The sequence below is a fragment of the Carassius carassius genome, chromosome 2 (genome assembly GCF_963082965.1).
Source record: "Carassius carassius chromosome 2, fCarCar2.1, whole genome shotgun sequence".
NCBI lineage: Eukaryota > Metazoa > Chordata > Actinopteri > Cypriniformes > Cyprinidae > Carassius > Carassius carassius.
In genome coordinates, this window is record NC_081756.1 from 32,043,616 (window position 1) to 32,067,089 (window position 23,474).

A 23,474-nucleotide genomic window follows, 5' to 3' on the forward strand; every position below is an offset into this window, starting at 1 on the left:
TTAAGTCTAATGCAGTCAAGTTGGAAATTTATGTAACTGTGCCTTTTCCACTTAAACTGTAAAAAAACACACAAGGTTCACAAAAACACAGCGTGTAATGTCTTAAGTGAATGTAAACGGTTGGGAGAAAATCAGACGTGCTTCATTACTTTAGATCTTAAAATGTCTGTGTCATTAATGTAAATTAAATAACAAAACAGAGAAAATCATCACTGCTCTTGGCTGAAGAACTGCATTCTTAATTCATACAGCGAAGACATTTGGTTATTTCATTTCTTACTTGAATGCTGCTGTTAAATACACCTACTGTATATTAAAAAAAATTACAAGTAATTTATTTAATTTGTATCTTTCTTGTATTGTATTTGTTTAAAAAAAAATTGCCAACAAGCTTTAGTTACAATAAACCATAATTTTCTGCTAGTGTGTGACAGGTAGTATTAGAGGATGTGTTTGATTGGACAAGAATCTGTGAAGTGCATGATGCGTTTCCTAATAATTTAAAAAGCTTTACTTCTGTGAACAGCACAGTCCTATTAAAATGGGAGAAACACATTCATCCTGCTTTGCCCATACTGGCCTCTACTTGCATTACCTCACTCTATATTATCGTGATTAAAAAGATTGGTCATAAAACAATAACACAACACCAAATATTAGCTCACTCACATTACTCAGTTTAAAAGCACTAAGAAAAATGTCACTTCAAACCATTGCTGACACTGTTCCAGGCAGACAGCTTGTTAACAAACAAGCACGGATCCTCGCTCTCAGCACACACTCAGGGGTCATGGAGAGTCACATCGAGCCTTTCAATGTACGCGGGTATCAAAACAATGACACCCCAGCTGTGGAGCCGCACCAAGCTGCTTAGTGAAGCAGAGGATTTCCCTGGGGCAGCTTGGTTAAGCTTATGCTTTTCCTCTCCTGTCAACATCACCCATTGTTAGTTTTACTACAACCTCCAAAGTTTTCTATTATTTTACATTCAAATTCAACTAAACATTCAGAGTTCTTTAGTGCCCCTGTTCAACATTTTCCATATGCAGCAGTGCATTAAATTATCAGTTTTAGTTTTTATTATTTATTTTTACCAATAAATATGTGAAAGCCTGAAAATCTGTGCTGATCTCTAAAGATAACAGAGACACCTTGATCCACTACGACTTGCAACGTCTGGACATGCCAATAGAGAGTCAGCACACCAGCAGCTGGATGACTTCCTGCATGCAAACATGCAGTGGGCTTATAGACAACAAGTGATTTAAAGGACAAGTTGTGTTTACACTACTGAAAATGGAAAGAGTCACTACCACTCTTGTTTCTTTAAGTAGACGATCAAATGACGTACCCAATTCTGAACCATTCGCGCTTTAAAAAATGACAACTGCTTAACCAAATTAAAAGAGAAGTCAAATGATCCCTATGATGACACCAGCTAAATGTTCAGACACCATTAACATTAACAATTAACAATTAAGTTCTTTGTGGGTTCTTCACTTCCTCGAAAAGATTAAAGTGTAAACACGGAGGCATTGCTGTTTTTCATTGGAGTGGCTCAAGAAAAATCAAACATAATGACATGTGATCACTTTGCGGAGCCAGAAATATTGTTAGTCATTTCATCTCAACCGGAAAGTTCTGACAGATTTTGCTGCCTCCTTTGGGATTAATGCCACACAGGCAACAGTAAACATTCATTTAATTTGTGGATCACTGCTAACATTTTTATTTATTTTTTCTTCTGTAAAGCACAATTCTCACAACAATCAGTATTTGGCTGTGAGCTCCGCACACAGAAACATTCAGAATTATGGACGTAGTACTAAGCATTAAGTGACAGATCACAATGTTTAAAAATGTGTAAAATTCAAGAAATGCTCTTTTAAATAACAAACTTGCTATTTTTAACATCTCTGAAATGCAGGAAATTTTCCTCCAGGGCTCATTCTATCGTCAAGGCAGATTGTTTGTAAAGAAATATGACTTTAAACTCTGAAAATTACTATAACCCAACCACATGTTCTAGTGCCCTAGAAGAGAAGGCAGCCAAATCATGAACTGGCGGATCACATTCATTCATCCCCGCCTACAGGCTCCACACAGAGACAGAGTGCAGTCTGAGGCAGAGCTGATTTCTGCTAAAACATTTCCTATTGGTGAGAGTAGAGCTGCACGATTAATCGTTAAAAGATCACGATCTTGATTCAGACACCCTCTCTTACCGGATCATTCAGATCCGTGCTCGCACTCCGGCTGACACAGAAAGAGCAGTTACCATGTTTGGTTAAGAAACATCTTCACAAACTGTCTTTTCAACTACACAGTATTATTTCTGTCTTACAGTCATTCATATTATCACAGAAATACTGGGATAAAGTTTATAGTTCACATATAAACATTGATGTCTATATGGCAGCGATCAGAGCAAATCCCCTTTTGAAAGTACTGCGCTTCAAGTAACGTTTGTGTCGATTGCATTGTTTTACCACTAGGTGGCGACAAGTGTCTTAATTTATTTGTCGATGAATTAATTTTTCATTCAAGAGAATCCTTCAAAAACGCTGATTCATCCAGTAATGAAACAAGGGAAGTAGGTTTATGAGAGTCGTTGAATCAGTGATTTAAACAACTTTTTCAACATTCTAATATATAAAATTGGGGTTCAAATATATTATATATACACTACCAGACAAAAGATTTTTAACCATGTGTAATGTTTTTTAAAGAAGTCTCTTCTGCTCACCAAACCTGCATTTATTTCATCCAAAGTACAGCAAAAACAGTAAAATTTTTAAATATTTTTACAATTTAAAATAACTGCTTTCTACTTGAATGCATTTTAAAGTGTAATTTATTTCTGTGATGCACAGATTAATTTTTAGCGTCATTATAGTCTTCAGTGTCACATAATCTTCAGAAATTATTTTAATATCCTGATTTGCTGTTCAAAAAACATTATTATTATTATTATTATTATTATTATGTTGAAAACAGATGAGTAGATTTTTTTCAGGCTTCTTTGATAGAAAGTTCAGAAGAACAAACTTTATGTGAAATAGAAATATATTGTTATAAATGTCTGTCAAACTTGATCAATTTAAAGAATCCTTGCAAATAAAAGCATTAATTTATATACTTGTGATTATGATAATAGTAATAATAATTAAAAAATCAACATATCAGAATGATTTCTGAAGATCATGTGACTCTCCAGATCATGAAGACTGGAGGAATGATGCCGAAAAATGCAACTTTGACCACAGAAATAAATGACATTTTAAAATATATTCCAATAGAAAGCAGTTTTTTAAACTGTAAAAATGTATCGCAACATTACTACTTTTGCTGTATTTTGGATAAAATACATGTAGGCTTGGTGAGCAGAAGATAATTTTTTTTTTTTTTAAATCTTACCGTTCAAAAACTTTTGGACTTGTAGTGTATATTAAAATGTTTAATAATTCATTCAGAATAATTAAAACCTTTTAAATAGACTGCAGCAATAATATTTTGTCACACATAATTTTATTTAGTTCAGAATCGTAGGAGAATCGTGATCTCTATATGAGACAAAAAAAATTGTGACTCAATTTATCCAGAATCGTGTAGCCCTATGAGAGACCTATAGTTACCCGACTAGTGCTGTGTGCTTTGACCAGAAATGTGTATCAAAGCAGGGTTTCCCATACATTCATAAATTTGTGGCGCCCTGCCACAATATCAACGCTGACCGCCACGGATTGATTCAGATTTTTAAACTATTTAATATGGGTACAATTGTATTTTATTGTAGAGCTGCGCGCTGCTTGCTCCCTCCCTCTCACAAACTGACAACGGAGGCACGCACGACTAGCCCCTCCCCTTCGAACACGATCTGAATCAAAACATGAGCATGTGTTAGTTAGAGGACGGCTCACCGGTGCTTAATGCTTATTCCCCCAGCGAAGATTCCAGAATCAATCCGGGGTTGAATGGTTAGTAATGAACACTGTTGCTCAACATAACTCTGAGAAGTTAGTCTATGTTAAGCGCTGTCGCGTTTCCATTACAGATTCGCGCAAAACTTTTGTGTTTTTTTTTCTAAATCTCAATAAACAACTATTGCGAAATGACGGCGTTTCCATTAACCGATGTTATGCGAACGTCATTCTTTTCCTCTCGCGATCAGTCATTCCAAAAATCATGGCAACGGACGTTGGTAGGTTTATATATATCACAGCCACCAGACTAGACATTATATTATTATTATCTCCAGGTTCACGTTGGTGTGTGTTGGTTTTTGTCCACCTCAATCTCCAGGTTTGTGTGTGTGTGTGTGTGTGTGTGTCAGAGTCTGTGTGTGTCCACCTCCAGGTCCAGTTTGGTGTGTGTGTGTGAGCCTGTGTGTGTCTGAGTCTGTGTGTGTGTGTGTGTGTGTGTGTGTGTGTGTGAGTCTTTTTGAATGTTTGAGTGTGTGAGCCTGTGTTTGAGTGTGTCAGTAAGTTTGTGAGTTTGAGTGTGTGTGTGTGTGTGTGTGTCCATCTCCAGGTCCAGGTTTGTGTGTGTGTGTGTGAGCAAAATTTGCAACAAGAAGTCTGTGGAGCAGTCATAGCATAGAAAGTGTAGCAATGGCATAGCAATGTAGCAATAGCAATGTCTCCAAACCTGTATGAGTTTCTTTGTTCTGCTGAACACAAAGGAAGATATTTGGAAGAATGTTTGTAACCAAACAGATCTCGGTCCCCATTGACTACCATAGTATATATTTTTTCCTACTATGGAAGTCAATGGGGACCGAGATCTGTTTGATTCTTTCATTCTTCCAAATATCTTCCTTTGTGTTCAGCAGAACAAAGAAACTCATACAGGTTTGGAACAACTTGAGGGTGAGTAAACGATGATAGAATTTAAATTTTTGGGTGAACTATCCCTTTAAGGTATCTGACACTAAGTGTTGGCAATAGAAATGTGTACTTGTCACTAAAAATATATGATATATTTATGATAGATATTTATTCATCCATTATTCTTGCATTACATGGCTTTCCCATCCACTAGTGTAAGTTTGTCATTGGAAGAGACGGACTGCTAATCTATACAACAATATAATATAATATTCTCTATTATAGATACAGTGGTAGAAACGCGTAAAATGAGTGACATTTTATGAGCAGCGAAAGAGCATCCTTTCTGCTGATCAAGTCACCTTTATTTATATATTTGACACAGATTGTGTCAAAGCAGCTTTGCAGGGCTGAATGAAGTGCTAATACTAAGCAGTAGGGCTGGGATAAACGATTATTTTTTAAACGATTAATCTAGCGATTTTTTTTCGATGCATCGATTAACCTAACAATTAATTTTTTCCCCGGACCGATTCGATTACGATTATCTCCCCATTAATTGACTACTAACAATTTATACATGTTGATTTACATATCTGAATGAAAAAAACATGAATTCCTTAACATTGCAATATATGTCTATTGCTCTTAAAATTACAAAATAAAAGACTGACTAAGAATGCATTACTTTGCACGTATAGAGATAGCATTCAATAAAACCTTGAAGCCTTGAAAACACATAGCTTACTGAAACAAGCTTACTGAACACATAGGGCCTAGCTTACTGAAGAACAGTTCTTCTTTCAGATGAAAATAACAACAACTTGATGTCTAGCATTCAATAAAAAAAGTTCACCCAAAATACTTGTTTAGAGCAATTGAAAGAATACAGTAACCAATGTAAACTTGAGGGCTTTAAGCGAATACAGAGTGTTTTTCCAAAAAAAAAAAATTATGATTCTGTCTTAAGAAATATTATTTATATATAAAATATTTTAAAATTAAATTGGCAATTTTTGGCGAAAGGTGACTAGATTGTATCCTCGTTAACAACCTTTTCACTTTCTCTCAGATGTAAATCAAAGGCCCATTCACAAACATATCGTGAATTCACGTTTTGAGCAATAGTAATACGCAGAAATTAACTGATATTAACGTTAATCACTTATTTGCCCTCTTAAAGGGATACTCCACCCCAAAATGAAAATTTTGTCATTAGTCACTTACCCCCATGTCGTTCCAAACCCGTAAAAACCCAGTTCATCTTCAGAACACAATTTGATATATTTTGGATGAAAACCTGGAGGCTTGAGACTATCCCATACACTGGCAAGTAAATAACAGTGTCAAGGTCCATAAAATGTATGAAAGTCGTCGTCAGTATAGTCCATCTGCCATCAGACGTGCAATCTGGGTTATATGAAGTGATGGGAAACAACGCTACCTGTTCTTTGTTTATTTTGAATACGCACCCTCTAGTGGTGAAAAATTACATATTGTGCCTTTAGAGGAGTAGTAGGTTCTAATAGTAGTACTGATAAGTACTAGTAGGTTCTAATAAGTAGTAGTATTCTAATAACAAAATTACCTCAAGTTCGCTCTGTAGAACTGTAAGTCCATAAAGTCCTTTTTTGCCCAGCCATGACTTGCTCCACAGACATCATCTTAGTTTTTTCGTTTTTTATTATCAATGCATGTTATTAATGAAAGAATTAATAACGAAAGAATAAGCGAAAGAATGCGGGTCACAGACTAATGACGTAAAACTCCAGACAAGTCTTCTTGTGTACGTCATACAGTCTGATATTATGACAAGTGAGAAATTACAGTGTGACATGGGGATCATGTTCGTATAGTGTGATAAGTAACAATCGCAAAGGCCTATCGCACAGTGTGAGCCCAGCTTTAGACATCATGACTTACAATGAAAAAAATAAAAATAATAATAACAGCTTGCCAATTTATGTTATTTCACTTGTACATTGCTGTATTTTAATGCATCATTTTTCTTTTCCAATTTGTCTTTTCTGTTCTGCTCCCCAGAGCATTTTTCTCCTCAATTTTGATCATGTGACTGTGTCTGTGACAGTAATGTGTCGAAGGGTGAGCAGTTGATATGTACTGTTTATAACTCATTCAAATTTCTTAAAACAGTTGAATAAAAATGTTTCATTACATTATTTTTAACAACTAAGCGTTTGATTATTTATAATGTTTCACTAAAGAAGATTTTCACACATTGATTTTGGTCAAATTGCGCCTCCTCCATGTGGCGCCTCTATGCACTGCATATACTGCATACCCCGTTTTTGCACAACTGCTATGTAGTAACTGATTACATGTAATCTGGATTAAGTAATCACATTCCAAAAATTAAGCACTTATCATTAAATTATATTACATTTTAAAATACTCAGACTATAGTTAACTTTTATCGATTACACATATAATTACATAATAGTAACAAATTATTCATAATTTAGCTATTGATTCTCCCTAATTCTTCTTTTTCATATTTTACATGGACTACATCTTATATTCATTCTGAAAGTCTTAGTTTTGTGGACATTCACACAAAGAACAGTCACTAATCAGGTAGCTAAACAGCAATTGACCACTGGATTTAAACAAAAATAATTTCAGGTTTAAAAAGTGTTTCCACTTTCCATCAACTACCGATGAACACTTTAATTCTAATTTAAATGATCACTCAATAGGTTATGTTACCATGTATTAATGTGTCTATGCAAGGCTTTTTTCTTTTTTCTCAAATTCATGTTATTTTTTATTTACACATAATGCAGGCATTCCCAAACTTTTTTGGTCATCTGAACCTCTTTCACCTAATATATTTGCTTGAAGTCTCCCCAATAATTAATAATAATTCATAATTTTAATAATTATCACATTTGCATGCTCACAGTTCTCTGACGTTGGTCAATGGTCACATGACATGCAGGTTAACAAATAAAATATTTCACTTTCTTATAAAAATAAAGTGTTTTATTTTGATTTATTTAATTTCATTTTAAATTTGTATGATTAATTATTTGCTTTTCATTCAACTCACAAACCCCATGCAGTTCCTTTACAAACCCTAGTTTGGGAAACCTTAATGTAATGTTTAATGCACTTCATGTTGTTAATTACAACAATTTAACTATATTTTCTTACTGTTTGTATTTTTATATCAATGTGGTACAAGATTATCCTAGTTACATCAATGTGATTAACAATTTAAAAGTAATCTAAAAGTAATCAAAAAGTAGTCTGTGATACCTAGAATGTGTAATGTTACGGATTATGTTACGAACTACAATTTCATGGTATTTGGAATCAGTAACAAAATAATTAATAATTACTCAAAAACAGTTATATCTGATTCTGTTGCATAGAAATGAATAAAAAATAATATACTGATATATAATATTAATATTTTTCTGTCCAATTTTATTGTGTAACTTAATAAAAGTTCAATAAAATTATTTGTTAATAATTTTTAAAGTCTTTAAACTTTTTAATAAAATGAAAAATAATTATTAGCGTATTTTCCGCACTATAAGGCGCACCGGATTATAAGTAGGGGTGTGCACGGATAGTCGAACATTCGAATATTCGTTCTGCTCTAATTATTCGATAAGTAAAAATGCTATTCGAATTTCGCAAAAAAAAAAAAAAAATTCACAATAAAACTCAATTTGGTCACTTTCTGTGATTCTCCACGGCATATTTGAAGATGTATGCAAGCAAAAAATAATTAATGAATAAGTGGGTGTTCACATATCGCGCCTGAAAACACGTGGAAAATGCTAGGCGCGCCGTTTTCTCCTTCTTTCCAAGGCGCTCGGGTTCTCTCCATGAAGACGCAGAAATTTCAGCAAAGGATAAATGGATTTGCAGCACAAAAAAAATCGCTTTCAGTAGCTCTGCTACTAAATTTATTTCAAAATGGCAATCCATATACAGCTATGTTTAGCAGTTCCTTCATCTTGACTGAGCTTTCAACGTTGTTACAGGAAAGGATGAAGCTGAATGTTTAGTTCTTGTCACATGACCCGCGGTGCGCTTGCGGCGTTCAGAAAAGTTGAGATGTTTCTAACTCGATGCAGTGCGGACACGCCTGGAAAAAACGGGCGCGTCGCACCGCGAGCGCATCTCGACCGCGTCGCTTCCATTATGAGTGCGCATATCGCGCGCCTACATTGGAAATAACAAACTTGAGCGCGTAAAAAACGTGATAAGTGAACAGCCTCTAAGAACTGCGGTCTTCTACAGTACTTCAAATATGGCGTGGAGAATCACAGAAAGTGACCGCATTCTAGAACATTGTTGCGGCATCTCTCAAGCAATGACTAAACACCGCTAACTTGGAGAATGCAGTGAAAACTCCTCTTCTCGTGTCTGCCCTAGACCCTCGGCACAAACATCTCAGGTTTCTCGATGAAAACATGAGAGAAGTAAGAAAAAAAACTTTTTTGAACATTATCAGAACATTTTCCTTGATGCGAGTGTTGCAGATGCAGCCGCTGTCACCAACGATGAAGAGGATGCAATGCCCATCCGTCGGAAAAGGCTGAGCCAGTTCTTTAGTGATGATTACAGAGAGTCTAGCCGAGACGAGTGGGAACAGTTCTTGCTGGAGCCATGTATTCCACCAGATGAGGATCCCATTCAGTGGTGAAACGAAAACATGAAGCGCTTCACAAAACTTATTCACTTAGCACACCGTTATTTGTGAGTCCCGACAACGTCTGTGCGTCAGAGCGCGTTTTCTCCGCGGCCGGCCTTATTGTTAACAGACTAAGGAGCCGACTTTCCCCCGATCATGTTTACATGCCCGTGTTTCTTAACAAGAACATGTAAAACAATAGAAAAAAAAGCAAAAAAGATTTGCTGACAGTTTAAAAGTTTCAAAGCTAAGTGTAGGATACGTTCTACAATAGCCTAATTGCTGCAGGCTGCTTTACGTTTTTTCTTTGTTCACTTTTTTTGTTGTTGTTGCTTTTAATCTACTTTTGTTTGTTTGCACGCATTGTTAAAGGTTTTCAGCTACAAAACACGATGTGTGATGTTCAAGCTTATTGTGTGTAAGCTTGTTCAAAATGACGGAAACAATAAATGTTGCTGAAAAATAACGTCTGTCTCATTAAACTTAATTTAAATAAACGAATATTCGAATATTCATTTTTTGTGAGCTCAAATATTCGAATGTGATATTTGTGGAAAACGCCCATCCCTAATTATAAGGCGCATAGAATAGAAGATACTGCAGTCAAACATTTGACTTGGGTTTGCGTTATGCATCCACTAGATGGAGCTGTGCTAAAGGAAATGTCAACATTATGACAGAGCGCCTTGATCCATATATAAGGAACTCCGGATTATAAGGCGCACTGTCGGTTTTTGAGAAAATTAAAGGCTTTTAAGTGCGCCTTATAGTGCGGAAAATACGGTACAAAGCATTTTGAGTTTCAGTTTTTTGCCAAGTGCATCCAGAATTTTCTGTTTCGGCCCTGAATTTTCATTTCGATGCATTACTTCTCCCAACATACGCACTTTTGGACTATATGCACTCATGGATGCTGTTTGTGTCAAATAAACTCCCGCAGACGTGACTGTTGTTATTCTATTTAAAACATCATAAATTACTGTTGGGACTATTTTGCACTCCAGACATAAATTAAATTACTGTTACTGCAACTGAGTTTTATCATAAAGCCTTAGCCTTCCCCTGGCCACAGGGACTTGGGGAAAAAAATGCCACTTAATTGGACAAACATCCCCCTGCACAAACAAATATAATCTATTACTTCTGTTGCTAACAAAATGAATATGAATATTTATTAAGTTTATTAAGAATATTTAATATTAAATTAAGATCTGCTCATGTTATTTTAGGCGTTTTTACAGTGTTGCGCATTTTAACCAATCACACACAATTCTGTTGAGTTAGAGAATGCAATGGCAAAACAGAAGCGTTCATATGAGTCCTCACTGAAACTCCTCAGTTTTGTTGAGCGCATGCACGTTCCCTGACTGAATTCCGGACTATTGCGAATTCCTTCATCATAAACAAAGCGCAGATGTATGTACAAAGTAAGAGATTCATTTTTTACAGTTTATACAGCTTTAGTTGATTATAACAGATAGTTTTTTTGTTTTTTTTGAGAGTGCTTAAACTCACGACAGATCAATGTTAGTGATAATGTCTCTCTATATAATTTATTCGCTGTTTGAATAAACGTGGAAAGGAAACATTATACAATTATACATTTTTGATGTTATTAAATTGTAATCTCGTTAAATAAAAAAATCAGTCCCATTAAAAAAAAAGATTTACTCTTCATGACACCCATGTCTGGTTCTTGCCTAAAAATACATATATAAATATGATTTAATACATTTGTCAGCTTTTAGCCTTACACTGGAGTTGGTTCACCCTCCACCTATGAACAGTGGTCAAATTTCAAGGCTGGAGTCTTAAATATATCTAATGATACTGAGTTTGTTATGGAAAGCCAAACAACCCAAAAGTGATACGAAACAGCGTGGTATTAAGGAGTTTGTGCGACTCAATAACTTAAATTCATTAAAGTCTCTTCATTATGTTACGTTCAGGGAAAAACACAAACTTCTGAGGAGCAGTATGAATAGAGTAATGTTCATGCTGTGCTGTCCGTTCAGTGGTGCTAGCAAACAGGTCTTCCCTGCACTGTCTAGTTTGTTGTGCGGCTATGTCAGGTCCATGTGGTGCGATCTTGTCCCACTTTCTGTGTGTCTGGCTTCCCACAGTTTGTCCAGATCAAGTAAGAGTGTGCTGTGAATGTTGTCCAACAATTCAGAGGCTATTAAAGGCTGCTGGCAATCTTTGCAGGTTAAGTTGAGAAGGCTCTTCTCTCAATTCATGATGCTGTCATTGCTCAGGCACTTGCACCTCACCGGAATGCCAGTTTTGTTTTTTTTTCATATCGTGTGAGGAATTCAAACCAGTTTACTGTTTGAACCAGAATATCAACCAGCACTACACCTGACTGACATTTCTTAAGCATTCTCTAAACCACACTTCAAAAAAAACAATACCACTGACATCAACAAAAACATGACTCTAAGCTCAGTCATGCCAAGATACACACACAGCGTTTTTCCACAACTCACAGAAAAGCAGCCTGAACATGTTTAGCTCCCGTCTTTTACTGGTCAGTCTAAAGCTAGAGAATGATGTTCACTATTAAAAAATGTGTTCATATTTGCACCTTTAAATGTTTACAAGATGAGGATGTAAATTAACTGAAAATGCAAAGCAGCTCAGTACACAAAAGCTTCTGACTTGACCACTATGTTTACCAGGCTAAACATAGATTCAGTACAGTTCTTGTTTAAAATCATAATTTATTAGTTAATCTTCTCAAGGGCATGTCTGCAGGTGGGCAAATTAAATCTGTCGAGTTTTAGCACTCTTTAACACAAAGTCTATTATTGGCATCTATGATTCCATGAGGAGCCTTTAACATCCATTGAACCTTTCCACTGCACAAAGTTTATTCATGGTGGAAAAAAAGCTTCTATGATCTTTAAAATATTCACACCGAGGAGAGAAAAAAAACTGTAATTTTTAGAACTGTTTACTGAAAGGTAATTACTGTGAAAACTCCTTTTAGGAATATTTTTTTAAGAGTGTTGATTGGTTTTTCATACCCATCTAGATGATTTTTCATTCTTTGGAATACATGATTCTGGTTGGTTAGTCACTACAACCAGTGGTAAATTATTTCTGTATCACTAACCACTATATAATGGTGTTGTCTAATTTATTTGGTAAGCAGCCATGTAATATGCAAGTTCATATACAGTCAAAAAAAAAAAACCTGAGTTGTAAAAGGGAAGATTTTTAAATATTATTATTATTATTTTAAATAAATTTGACAGATTGAATAAGACCTCAATGTGAACGGGGCTTATATCAACCTGAGGCCGTTATTTTATAAGACCCTTCCATTTTAAGGGTCTGATAGCCATGATTGGTTTATTTTCCAATAACCAATGACTGACTGAACATTACAAAGTGCAAACAAATAATCTCCCTCCTTAGCACAGAAACAAATTTACAATATACAAACTTTACAAATCACACACTTAAAATAATAAGTGTAAAAACAAAAGTTATGGCCATGTGTCCAAATTAACTCACATTAAAATGCTTGGAAAGATTTTTTACAGGGAAAATTATATTTGAACTTTTACCGTCATGAGCTACTCATCCACATATATCCAAATGCCCATCCGGGGATGGCATCATTGTAACATCACTGCTGTTTCTGTGCTCATCCTCTCTCATATGTAGTTGTCACCCCAATTTTATAGAAACAGTAGCTGTAGTAAGCATGGCATCTTGGCTGGAAACTATGATTGGCATGGTGACTTCTGCATGACTATCAAAATCATCTGTACTCAGAGAATAAATAGGTTTGCTCCTTACAGCTCAGGCAATATATAATTAATGATTGATCAGGAGAAGACTTGTAAATATAATGAGATAAACTCAAGGCATCAGCCCTTTAATGATGTGCATATGAAGTGTGATTGACAGCAGTCAGCCACGGCCATTCTCATCCCTTCTCCTGAGCTCGATGTGCCGGGTATTTTCCATTAACAGTGATTCAGCTGTGCATAGGACACACTTAGGCAGCTGCTTTTGATATATGAAAACGAGGGAGCGAGGTAATTTCCCAATCTGGTTGTGCTTACCCTTGAGACGGTGAGGTCTGTCATGAGCTGCTCGAAGGCCCGCGTCTCCTCCGCCTGTTTCTGGTTGTGCAGCGCGATCTTCTCGCTGAACTTCCGCGGGTTGGAGCCACTCGAGCCCGGGGATCCAGACATGGTTGGGCCGCAGAGTTTCGAGATCAACTTCGCAGGGAACTGACGGTTGAATGTTGTCGATAGAGAAATCAAATGTGTTTAATTTGTCCTTCCATGTCTGAAAAGCGTGTAAGAGTGCAGTTCAGACGCTTTAGAGAGGTTTGACGATGTGGCTTTAATGACATGAGCTTTGCCACCATTAATGAGCTGGAAAACGCGATGAAACCGTATTATTAACAACTTAACGAACTTAATTCATCTTAAGTGCAAAGTAACGATGATATATAGGAATTCCAACGCCAATATTTGTATAAATGCGATGAGCTGAATTTGCTAAAAGTTTGTCAGGAAACTGGACATCGTTTACGTTAAACATTCAAGCGTTTATCACCGTTTTGTTTGGCATCAGTAAACTAGCTCTTGCTTTGTATCGTGGGGAAAAATATATAGAGAAAAAACGTGTAATACTGTGCAACGCCAAACAGAAAAGCTTAAATATTTAACTTGGATTTAAGAAACAAGTTGAGTAACGTTAACGACTCGAGCTAGCGAGCTAAATACTTTAGATTCTGACGAGAACACTTAAAAATACATAACGTTATATTTTTGTTATTGTGCATAAATATGTAAGTGTCTACCATTATTTATGAATTAAGATAGAAATTTGGTGATATAACCGTCTAAATGTGTGTAATTGATTGCTACTGCTCGGTCAGGTAACGTTAACGTTAGAGGATAAAGTCAGCCGTGACAGCTAAGCAGCTAATGAGCGATATGACACAATCAAAATATCACAATCGATTAATCACAAACGAACTATAAATGACAACAAACAGTCGGTCGACTCTTTAAACGGCCCACTTGTATTGTAAAGTCGATCAATCTTATTTCTCACAACACTGAACTTAGTTTTGTTAGATTTCAACAAGTGGTCTCGCCAATGTAAGCCTCATTACGCATTCAAAACTCATATAAACCGGTAACTTAAGCGCGACAGCAACTCGCAGCAAGGTAACGAATCAATCTCGGCATCAGACACTCACTTAATGTCCTGCGGCAGGACAACCATCGGCCAGTGATCGACCTGCTGTTGTCACACGAGTCTGAGAAAATGTTTAGATGTTACTGGTTCGTGAAATGCAGCGGTGAAATCTGATCGTGTAGTCCGCGCGTACTCCTTTGGACTCTCTTCTCCGTGTCCATCCTCTAGATCCACCTGAACTGTGATGCACCGATTCGTGACTCCACGGCAAACATTTGTTTTGTCAACTCCGATCCCTCACTCCGAGTAAAAACAAGCCGAGCAAAAAAATAATAAATACACAAGCCTGCCCCAAAACTGTATACCATTTTTTTAAGTTGTGGCCACAAGGAGGCAGCGGAGTTCCCTTAAAGGGATACACTGCACAATTATTAATGTTAAAAGTGACATCAAAAATCTTAATAGAAATGGAAATAAAAATTTCTGCTCCACATTTCCTCAATATTAGATTAAAAACCTGTCTTGAAATTCTGAATAACATCTATCTATCTATCTGTCTGTCTGTCTGTCTGTTGATCTGTGTCTGTCTGTCTATCTGTCTGTCAATCTGTCTGTCTGTAGATCTGTCTATCTATCTGTCTGTCTGTGTCTGTCTGTCTGTCTATTTTAAATTGTACTAATATTTTAATATTATTTTAATATTATTTTTAATATTATTTCACATTATTGGATATTTATCAAAACATTACATGTTCTGAACATTAGTGTGTGTGTGTGTGTGTGTGTGTGTGTATGTATATATACTACAGAGCCGTTGAATGCTTGAATCTGATTGGCTGACGAATGTTCTAAGGTGTGCAGTTATTTTCAGGCAAACACAGGCCATTAAATTATTAGAAAATTAATGCACCCCCCCAGGGTGTCGTGGCCACATCACCAACTCACAGTTTCAATTCAACTGCCCGGAGTCAATTATTCCTTACATATACATATATAGGGGTTGTACAGACCATGATGCTTTAAGCTTGTTGTTGACTATTCACTGGTCCTATAGAGTGCGCAACAGGATAAGAAATCTCCACATTTACGCTCGGTTTCCAAATAGTTAAAATGACAAATCGGTGAGCTGTGTGATAATTATACAAATAAATTAGCTTAGAAACTGAAAAGATCTATCATTTATCTCTTAGTAGCTAAAACCCACAGCTTCACTATTAGTAGAGAGACGCTGCCAGGTTAATTCTCACACACAGTTATATTATGTATTCTTTACTATGCTACTTTATCTGGATCTGATTTAGAGTGAGCAGAAATCTGTGAGAAATATAATGACCCAAAGACAAAAGAACTGATAAAAATGAGCAGTGGGCAAAAAGTGTCCAGCACTGTGTCATACAGTATGCTATAGCTGTGCTCAAGGTGTTCGAGTCTCAGCTCAAGGTTCAGGCTTATTTGTTCAATCATCATTCATCAATGACGTCATCTGCGACCAGTTCTCTCGACTTTCATCACAGAAATGTCTACTTAAAAAAATCTGAAGTCATTCAACCCCTATTTATATATATATATATATATATATATATATATATATATATATATACATACACACACACACAGACTACTGTTCAAAACTTGGGGGTCAATAAGATTTTTTAAATGCTTTGATATATATTCTGTTTTCTTATTCCACACCCTACTACAAAAAGTAAGCACCCACCAGCAAGACCAGCTCTACGACACATTCGGTGCTGTTTAACTAAATCAGATTCTGTATTAAGTAACTTCATTGCAACCTCAAAGGCAGTGTTGGGGAGTAACTAGTTAAATGAAACAGAATTACGTAATTTTAGATTAACCCGTTCACGCATAGTGGTCACTACAGTGGACAGCTATTAAAAAAGCATTTTCTTTAATTTGCACGGGTTTTTATGGCAAAGTTGCACATCAATCTCTTCATTGGACCCTGGTGCATCATCCTATAAATTGCAACCAAGTGGCAAGCCTTTGTGTTTCGATTTTTCCCCCTCCAAACCAAGATGGCCAAGGGTCAGTCAGACATGCCAAGTTGCTCCAGGATATCCACCCATTCCTTCTATCCTAGGAGACTCTTGTAGGTAAAAAAAAATATTGCAGCATAAAGCAATATCTAATGAGTCATATCACAGTAAAATTTTCCAAGTTTTGATTTTAGATTGAGAGAAAACTCTGATTAATCACATGTCCACTGTAGTGGACCTCATGCATGCAATGGCTATATTTCAGCTACAATTCATAATTATAATGTGAATATTGTTTTTGAAATTTAAAACTTAAAAACTTAATATGCATTGACTTTTTCTACTGTAAATAAATGTATTTGTATTATTAGAATGTAATTTTCATTGACATCGAAAAAAGTCATGTGATTACATAATGTATGACACTTGTAATGCATTACTTTACTTGTTAGATCAAAAAGTAATCTGATTTTATAATGCATGTTATTGTAATGCGTTTTTTTACTTATAACCTCAAAAAGTAATCTGATTACGTAATGCATGTTACTTGTAATGCGTTTCCTTTCTCATAACATCAAAAAGTAATCTGATTATGTAATGTGCATTATTGTAATGCGTTTTTTTACTCATAACATCAAAAAGTAATCTGATTACGTAATGCATGTTACTTGTAATGCGTTTCTTTACTCGTTACATCAAAAAGTAATCTGATTAGGTAATGCACATTACTTGTAGTTAATTACTTGTTAGATCAAAAAGTAATCTGATTAGGTAATGCACATTACTTGTAGTTAATTACTTGTTAGATCAAAAAGTAATCTGATTAGGTAATGCATGTTACTTGTAACACATTACTTTACTTGTAACATCAAAAAAGTAATCTGAATGGGTTATGCATGTTACTTGTAATGCGTTACCCCCAACACTGATCATTTCAGATGAGATTGAAAAAACGTATCGCTAGGTTTTCTCAGAGGAGGGCTATGATAGAAATGTGCATGTCCATCTTGAACATAATCATAATTATCAGCTAATAAGGGTAAATCTCCATACTCTGGTGCAATGGAGGGAGCATCTGAGTGGTTTCCACAGTTGTACCTTGACAGGCTGTAGAAAACTCTGATGGAATCACGTCCTCATGTTCTGATATCATAGTTATGCGAAGTGCAACTTGTATGAAGTTGTATGAAGCCATTGCAATATTTTGCATTTATATTTTTTGCATATATTTTATAGTTTTCACATTATTTGATATAATTGCATTGATTAGTTTGTTAAATTCACATACTTTATCTGTTTGATTATTGTCTTATATTTAATACAGTATATATCCAGTTTAAACCAACCGCATGCTGTCCACTCAAGTGGACATCTGAAGATCTCTTTGAAAAATTTGTAAAAAAATAATATAAAGATCAATTCTTGTTTTTCATGCCCTAAGAGCAATAAAAACACATAGGAAAAAAATCCTGACTGAGGTTATCATAATTCATGCATGAAAGGGTTAAATTAGTTACTTATGAAAATGATACTGATAATTACAAAGGCATACAGATTTGATTGATTACCAAATTGCATTGACTGCTCCAAAAATATGAAACACCAATGTTTCAGGAGACAGATAGGACTGTGTGCTATTTAGGACACAAAATATGACACATGCTTATTTGTTTTATTTCCTATCTGGTTTTATGTTTGCTTTATTTTTTAGGTTTAAATGTTTTTTTTTCCAAAGAATCATTAGATGCCATTCCTGATTTCAAAAACAGTATCATAGTTATTAAACTATCTTGTAATGATTTTAAATCTGTATTTAACCTCAGAACGATCTCAAAGTAAAAAGCACTGCTAAAGTCTGATTCTGTGGTGGCTGTGCTTTAAAATTAAATTATTATAATCTTAACTCAAATGCCAATAATTAGTGTTCAGTCATACTTCGGTTAACCCTGTCTGCTTTAAATGTTTTAAAAATGATTAACGGTGAAAAACATTTGTTTGGAAAGTATTCAAAATCTAATCACATGTAATCAGTTACATTAATAAAGTCATTGAAATAGTTACACTACTTTTTACATTTTAAAAAGGGTAACTTGTAATCTGTAACCTATTACACTTTAAAAGTAACCTTCCCAACACTGCTCAATGGGATCACTTCTTTATTATCTAATATATTTAATTATTAACGTTTCTGCTGGAAACATCATTCTGTTTGTGGATTGTGTTACTGGTTTCATTGATAAACACATTTAAGGTGAGATACGTGCATAGCCAAATTAAGCACCATGGGTAAATGGTGAAACAGGCACTGAGGTCGGATGCTCTCAATTCCAGATACATAAAATGATATTTAAATCCACATTTTGATCTCAGTAAAATAATTGAACTTCTATGAGAGTAACGGAATACAAGGAAAGACATTATGTAATCAGGATACAAAAATGTAGCAACTGTAATCCATAACAGTTACATAATAAAAAAAAACAGGTGAATATTGCGGCAATTTTACCGCAATATGCTTAAAAAAAAAAAAAAAAAAGTAGGTACCACAGATGGTAAAAAAGATGGTACCACAGAGAGGCACAAAGTCCCTTTCCAGAACATTTTCTTTCACCGTTCCCTTCTGGTGCAATGATCTTCCTACCCTCATCCGGAATGCTGAATCCCTGAAAGTAACAGCTGAAAACTCATCTCTTCTGTCAACATTTGACAATTGTCAACATTTGTATCCTAAGAATAATAATAATAATAAAACTTTGCTTTCACTTTTCCTTTATCACTCCCTGTTCTAGCTTGTGCTAATCTGAAGGACGTCTGAAATTTCGTATTACAAGCACTTCCTTTTATTTTCCTCTTTATGATGAATCACTTGTTGTATTCATCAATTGTAAGTTGCTTTGGTTAAAAGTGTCCAAAAAATGTAAATGCAAACAACTGAAATGTCCTGATATTATACCAGATTTTCACCTTTACATAAAACAGCTATAATAGGTCAAAATAAAATAAAAAGCTGAGCCTAATCATTTGGGCTGACTTTAATGTATGGGATATAAAAAGGATAGGATATACTGTGGTTTTCATTTATATATTTTATTAATAGTTTTAGCAGTGGAACAGCTTAACAAATAATTGCTCAAGCTATCTGTAATAAATCAAAACAAAACATAGGCGTAGATATTCAAGCATTTTGTGTTTTGAACCATACAATGAGGTTAAAGAATATCAGCTTTCACTCTTATTATTTTTGCCATATGTAATACTGGGTAGTGAAATGTAATTTTCTGACCAGCATCTTTGTGAACTACCTTTCAAGTGTTAAAGGTAAGATCAGGAAAACGACTGTGATACTAAGAAATTTCAACCACACTGCAGTTCATTTTCCACACATCTACCAATCTGGCATTCCATATTGAATGCACATATGAAAAAATAAACACCTTCATAAAGCATTTGAATATAAAACAGCGGGCCACCGTTTTAACGGTACAGTAACTGAGAACATCTCAGTCAAAACACCAGAAGGTTTGCAATAAATTTGATGTTTTACTCTAAAACCTGAATCTTTTTTTAAAGACTGTAATGATGGAATTGATCCTTGAAAGTTTTTTTGTAAAAAGAAATAAGAAAATGTCTGTACATACATTTCTGAATTAATCTGTTTATGTCATCACTATTTTCTCATAATAAGTGTATAAACCAGTATCACTAATCAGTATCATTACATACTGTATCAATAAAATATGTAACCATTACTCAACCTTGTATTTTAAGAGTCAAATAATAACAACAGACAATGAGATGGACTGACATTATAAGCACTACGTTTTGATATGATAAGGCTTCTCAAATTTTATTAAAGTCAAGGCACCTTTAAAAAAAAATGGACAAGGCTGCACAAATTAGAGGGACATAAAATTCATCCAGCTAAAAATATTTTCCAACAAGTCCTCATTTTTCAACTAGCCAATGAAGTATATCCATTCAGGATTTACAAATAAAGAAACAAAAATGACAAAAATTATATTTTGGTAACATTTGGAGGAATGTGGCTCACCACTCTCCTACATGATAAGGATAATTAGAAACAATTTTCAAATTTTACATATAACACATACAGTACTCAAAGCTCATGCAAGCACAGTCTGCAAAAGATCAAAGCAAACTATTATTGATACTCTTTTGGACACTTACATCTCAGTAAAAACAAAGTCAACCGTTACATATCCAGAAGATACATGTTGGTGGTCTGTGACAATTTAATAATGTACATTCAAGGAATCTATCCTTCAAGAAAGGCACACTCAGAGTAGTGCAGGAAAGACATTTAAACTTTAAAGATGAATGTGGTCTGGGCTTCACTTTGTATGAAACAGTCTTGTCATTCCCTCCGAGTTTCTATTTGCCGTAGAACTTCTTGTTGAGAAGGAAAACGAGGAGGTTTACATTTACAGTAGCTCGATCGAACAGCTTCATCACTGCCACCCCCTCGTACTGCAACTGGAGCAGGTCCTGTTATTAAACACAACACAAAATTTCAGACAGAGTTCGGACTACATGAGACTAAAAATATAATAAAAAAAAAAAAGAGAAGAACTTTTTACCTGGTATTCTAACAATAACGTCTCCAAATGGACTCCCATAAGCTTAGCTTTCACCTCAAACACGCCTACAACCTCAGATGGTGAGATCTCGAAAATGACATTCTTATACCTGTAAAAATAGGAAACAAGCATATTATTACAGGACAACAAGAGGAAATGTAGATAAAGAAACTGCAAGGCATGAAAACACATGAAACTCACTGATTTGGCTGCAGATCCTCGATGTCAATGAGCACTCCCTTCTCGTGTAGACGGGCTGCTGTGTACTTCTGCGATACCTGCTTACTCTTCTTTGCCTTATTGTCTCCAGGTTTCTTAGAAACTCTGTGTGTGAAGCGATTGCATTTTCCATAAGCTCAATGACAATTATCCAATCAGAGATAATGACATGAACTAAACTGGACAGTAAATACTCACTTGCCCTTGCTGGCTAAATTGTCCATGCAGGTCTTGATGTACTGATTGTAGTAGTCAATCTGCACATTGTAGAAATTGGTCTTGGAGTTCAGGGCAGCATTGGTCTGCTGAAGCTTCACCAATTCTGCCTTTCGCCTCTGACGGTATCGCCTCTGGTTCCGGATGTCCTACAAACGTCAAAGAATAAATCAAGACACTTTCATTTAAAATGAAATGGCGCATTTGAAATTTTATACTCATACAAAGTCTGAAAATCTCAAAGGACATAGAAACATAGGCGGAAATCCAGGGGGGTCAGAAATTAATCTGAGGGTTGTTTGTTCAAATGCCTGCTTTCCTCTTCTACATCACATAGGCTACACACACACACACACACACACACACACACACACACACACACACACACACACACACACACACACACACACACACACACACACACACACACACACACACACACACACACAAGTCCGGTGAGAGAGAGAACAAAGTCAACAGTTGTGGAACTCCAAGGCTGTCAAGGCTATTTTATTCACTTGAACATCGAATGAAGTGATTATTTTCTTTTCAATACAGGTGCCAATGTATTTTTAGATGAGTCCGCTATGTTAGCAATAATAACAATTACCTACTTGAGGGAAAGGGTTGCCAGGTGTTCACAACAAACCACACCCAATTGCTACTCAAAACTAGCTCAAAAAAGAATCGCATTCCGAGGGATAAAATAAACATTATTGGGGTCGCTTTAACCCATGGCAACAGTGATAAAGTAGCCCAATTCCACAGGAAAACCATGGACTTGGCAACACTGACGGATAGTACAGTCGCGGCCAAAAGTTTTGAGAATTACATAAATATTGGAAATTGGAAAAGTTGCTGCTTAAGTTTTTATAATAGCAATTTGCATATACTCCAGAATGTTATGAAGAGTGAGCAGATGAATTGCATAGTCCTTCTTTGCCATGAAAATTAACTTAATCCCAAAAAAACCTTTCCACTGCATTTGAATGCTGTCATTAAAGGACCTGCTGAGATCATTTCAGTAATCGTCTTGTTAACTCAGGTGAGAATGTTGACGAGCACAAGGCTGGAGATCATTATGTCAGGCTGATTGGGTTAGAATGGCAGACTTGACATGTTAAAAGGAGGGTGATGCTTGAAATCATTGTTCTTCCATTGTTAACCATGGTGACCTGCAAAGAAACGCGTGCAGCCATCATTGTGTTGCATAAAAATGGCTTCACAGGCAAGGATATTGTGGCTAGTAAGATTGCACCTAAATCAACAATTTATAGGATCATCAAGAACTTCAAGGAAAGATATATATAGTATAGGTTCAATTCTTGTAAAGAAGGCTTCAGGGCTTCCAAGAAAGTCCAGCAAGCGCCAGGATCGTCTCCTAAAGAGGATTCAGCTGCGGGATCGGAGTGCCACCAGTGCAGAGCTTGCTCAGGAATGGCAGGAGGCAGGTGTGAGCGCATCTGCACGCACAGTGAGGCCAAGACTTTTGGAAGATGGCCTGGTGTCAAGAAGGGCAGCAAAGAAGCCACTTCTCTCCAAAAAAAACATCAGGGACAGATTGATCTTCTGCAGAAAGTATATGGACTGCTGAGGACTGGGGCAAAGTCATATTCTCCGATGAAGCCCCTTTCCGATTGTTTGGGGCATCTGGAAAAAGGCTTGTCCGGAGAAGAAAAGGTGAGCACTACCATCAGTCCTGTGTCATGCCAACAGTAAAGCATCCTGACACCATTCATGTGTGGGGTTGCTTCTCATCCAAGGGAGTGGACTCACAATT

General features: G+C 35.8%; 3 protein-coding genes across 8 annotated transcripts in view; 1 reads left to right on the forward strand and 2 right to left on the reverse strand.

The window, feature by feature from the left end:
• LOC132108367 (CREB-regulated transcription coactivator 3-like) overlaps positions 1 to 15,038 on the reverse strand; it is a 41,846-nt gene extending 26,808 nt beyond the window's left edge. For 4 of the 6 annotated variants that reach the window (XM_059515109.1, XM_059515103.1, XM_059515088.1 and 1 more), the window contains exon 1: positions 13,572 to 15,038. In XM_059515109.1, the coding sequence (XP_059371092.1) occupies positions 13,572 to 13,703 (132 nt within the window). In that variant the 5' untranslated portion in view covers positions 13,704 to 15,038. The remainder of the gene's footprint in view (positions 1 to 13,571) is intronic. The other 2 variants (XM_059515081.1, XM_059515072.1) reach the window with 2 other exon arrangements.
• The window catches only part of LOC132097840 (cocaine- and amphetamine-regulated transcript protein-like), a 284,097-nt gene that overhangs the window by 214,021 nt on the left and 46,602 nt on the right, over positions 1 to 23,474 (forward strand). The gene's annotated exons all lie outside the window — the stretch shown is intronic.
• The window catches only part of LOC132108409 (ras GTPase-activating-like protein IQGAP1), a 34,273-nt gene continuing 31,555 nt past the window's right edge, over positions 20,757 to 23,474 (reverse strand). The window contains exons 34-37 of the mRNA XM_059515119.1: positions 21,677 to 21,843; positions 21,461 to 21,583; positions 21,260 to 21,368; positions 20,757 to 21,167 (exon numbers count right to left, since the gene is read on the reverse strand). Coding sequence (XP_059371102.1) covers positions 21,054 to 21,167; positions 21,260 to 21,368; positions 21,461 to 21,583; positions 21,677 to 21,843 — 513 coding nt within the window. The 3' untranslated portion in view covers positions 20,757 to 21,053. The remainder of the gene's footprint in view (positions 21,168 to 21,259; positions 21,369 to 21,460; positions 21,584 to 21,676; positions 21,844 to 23,474) is intronic.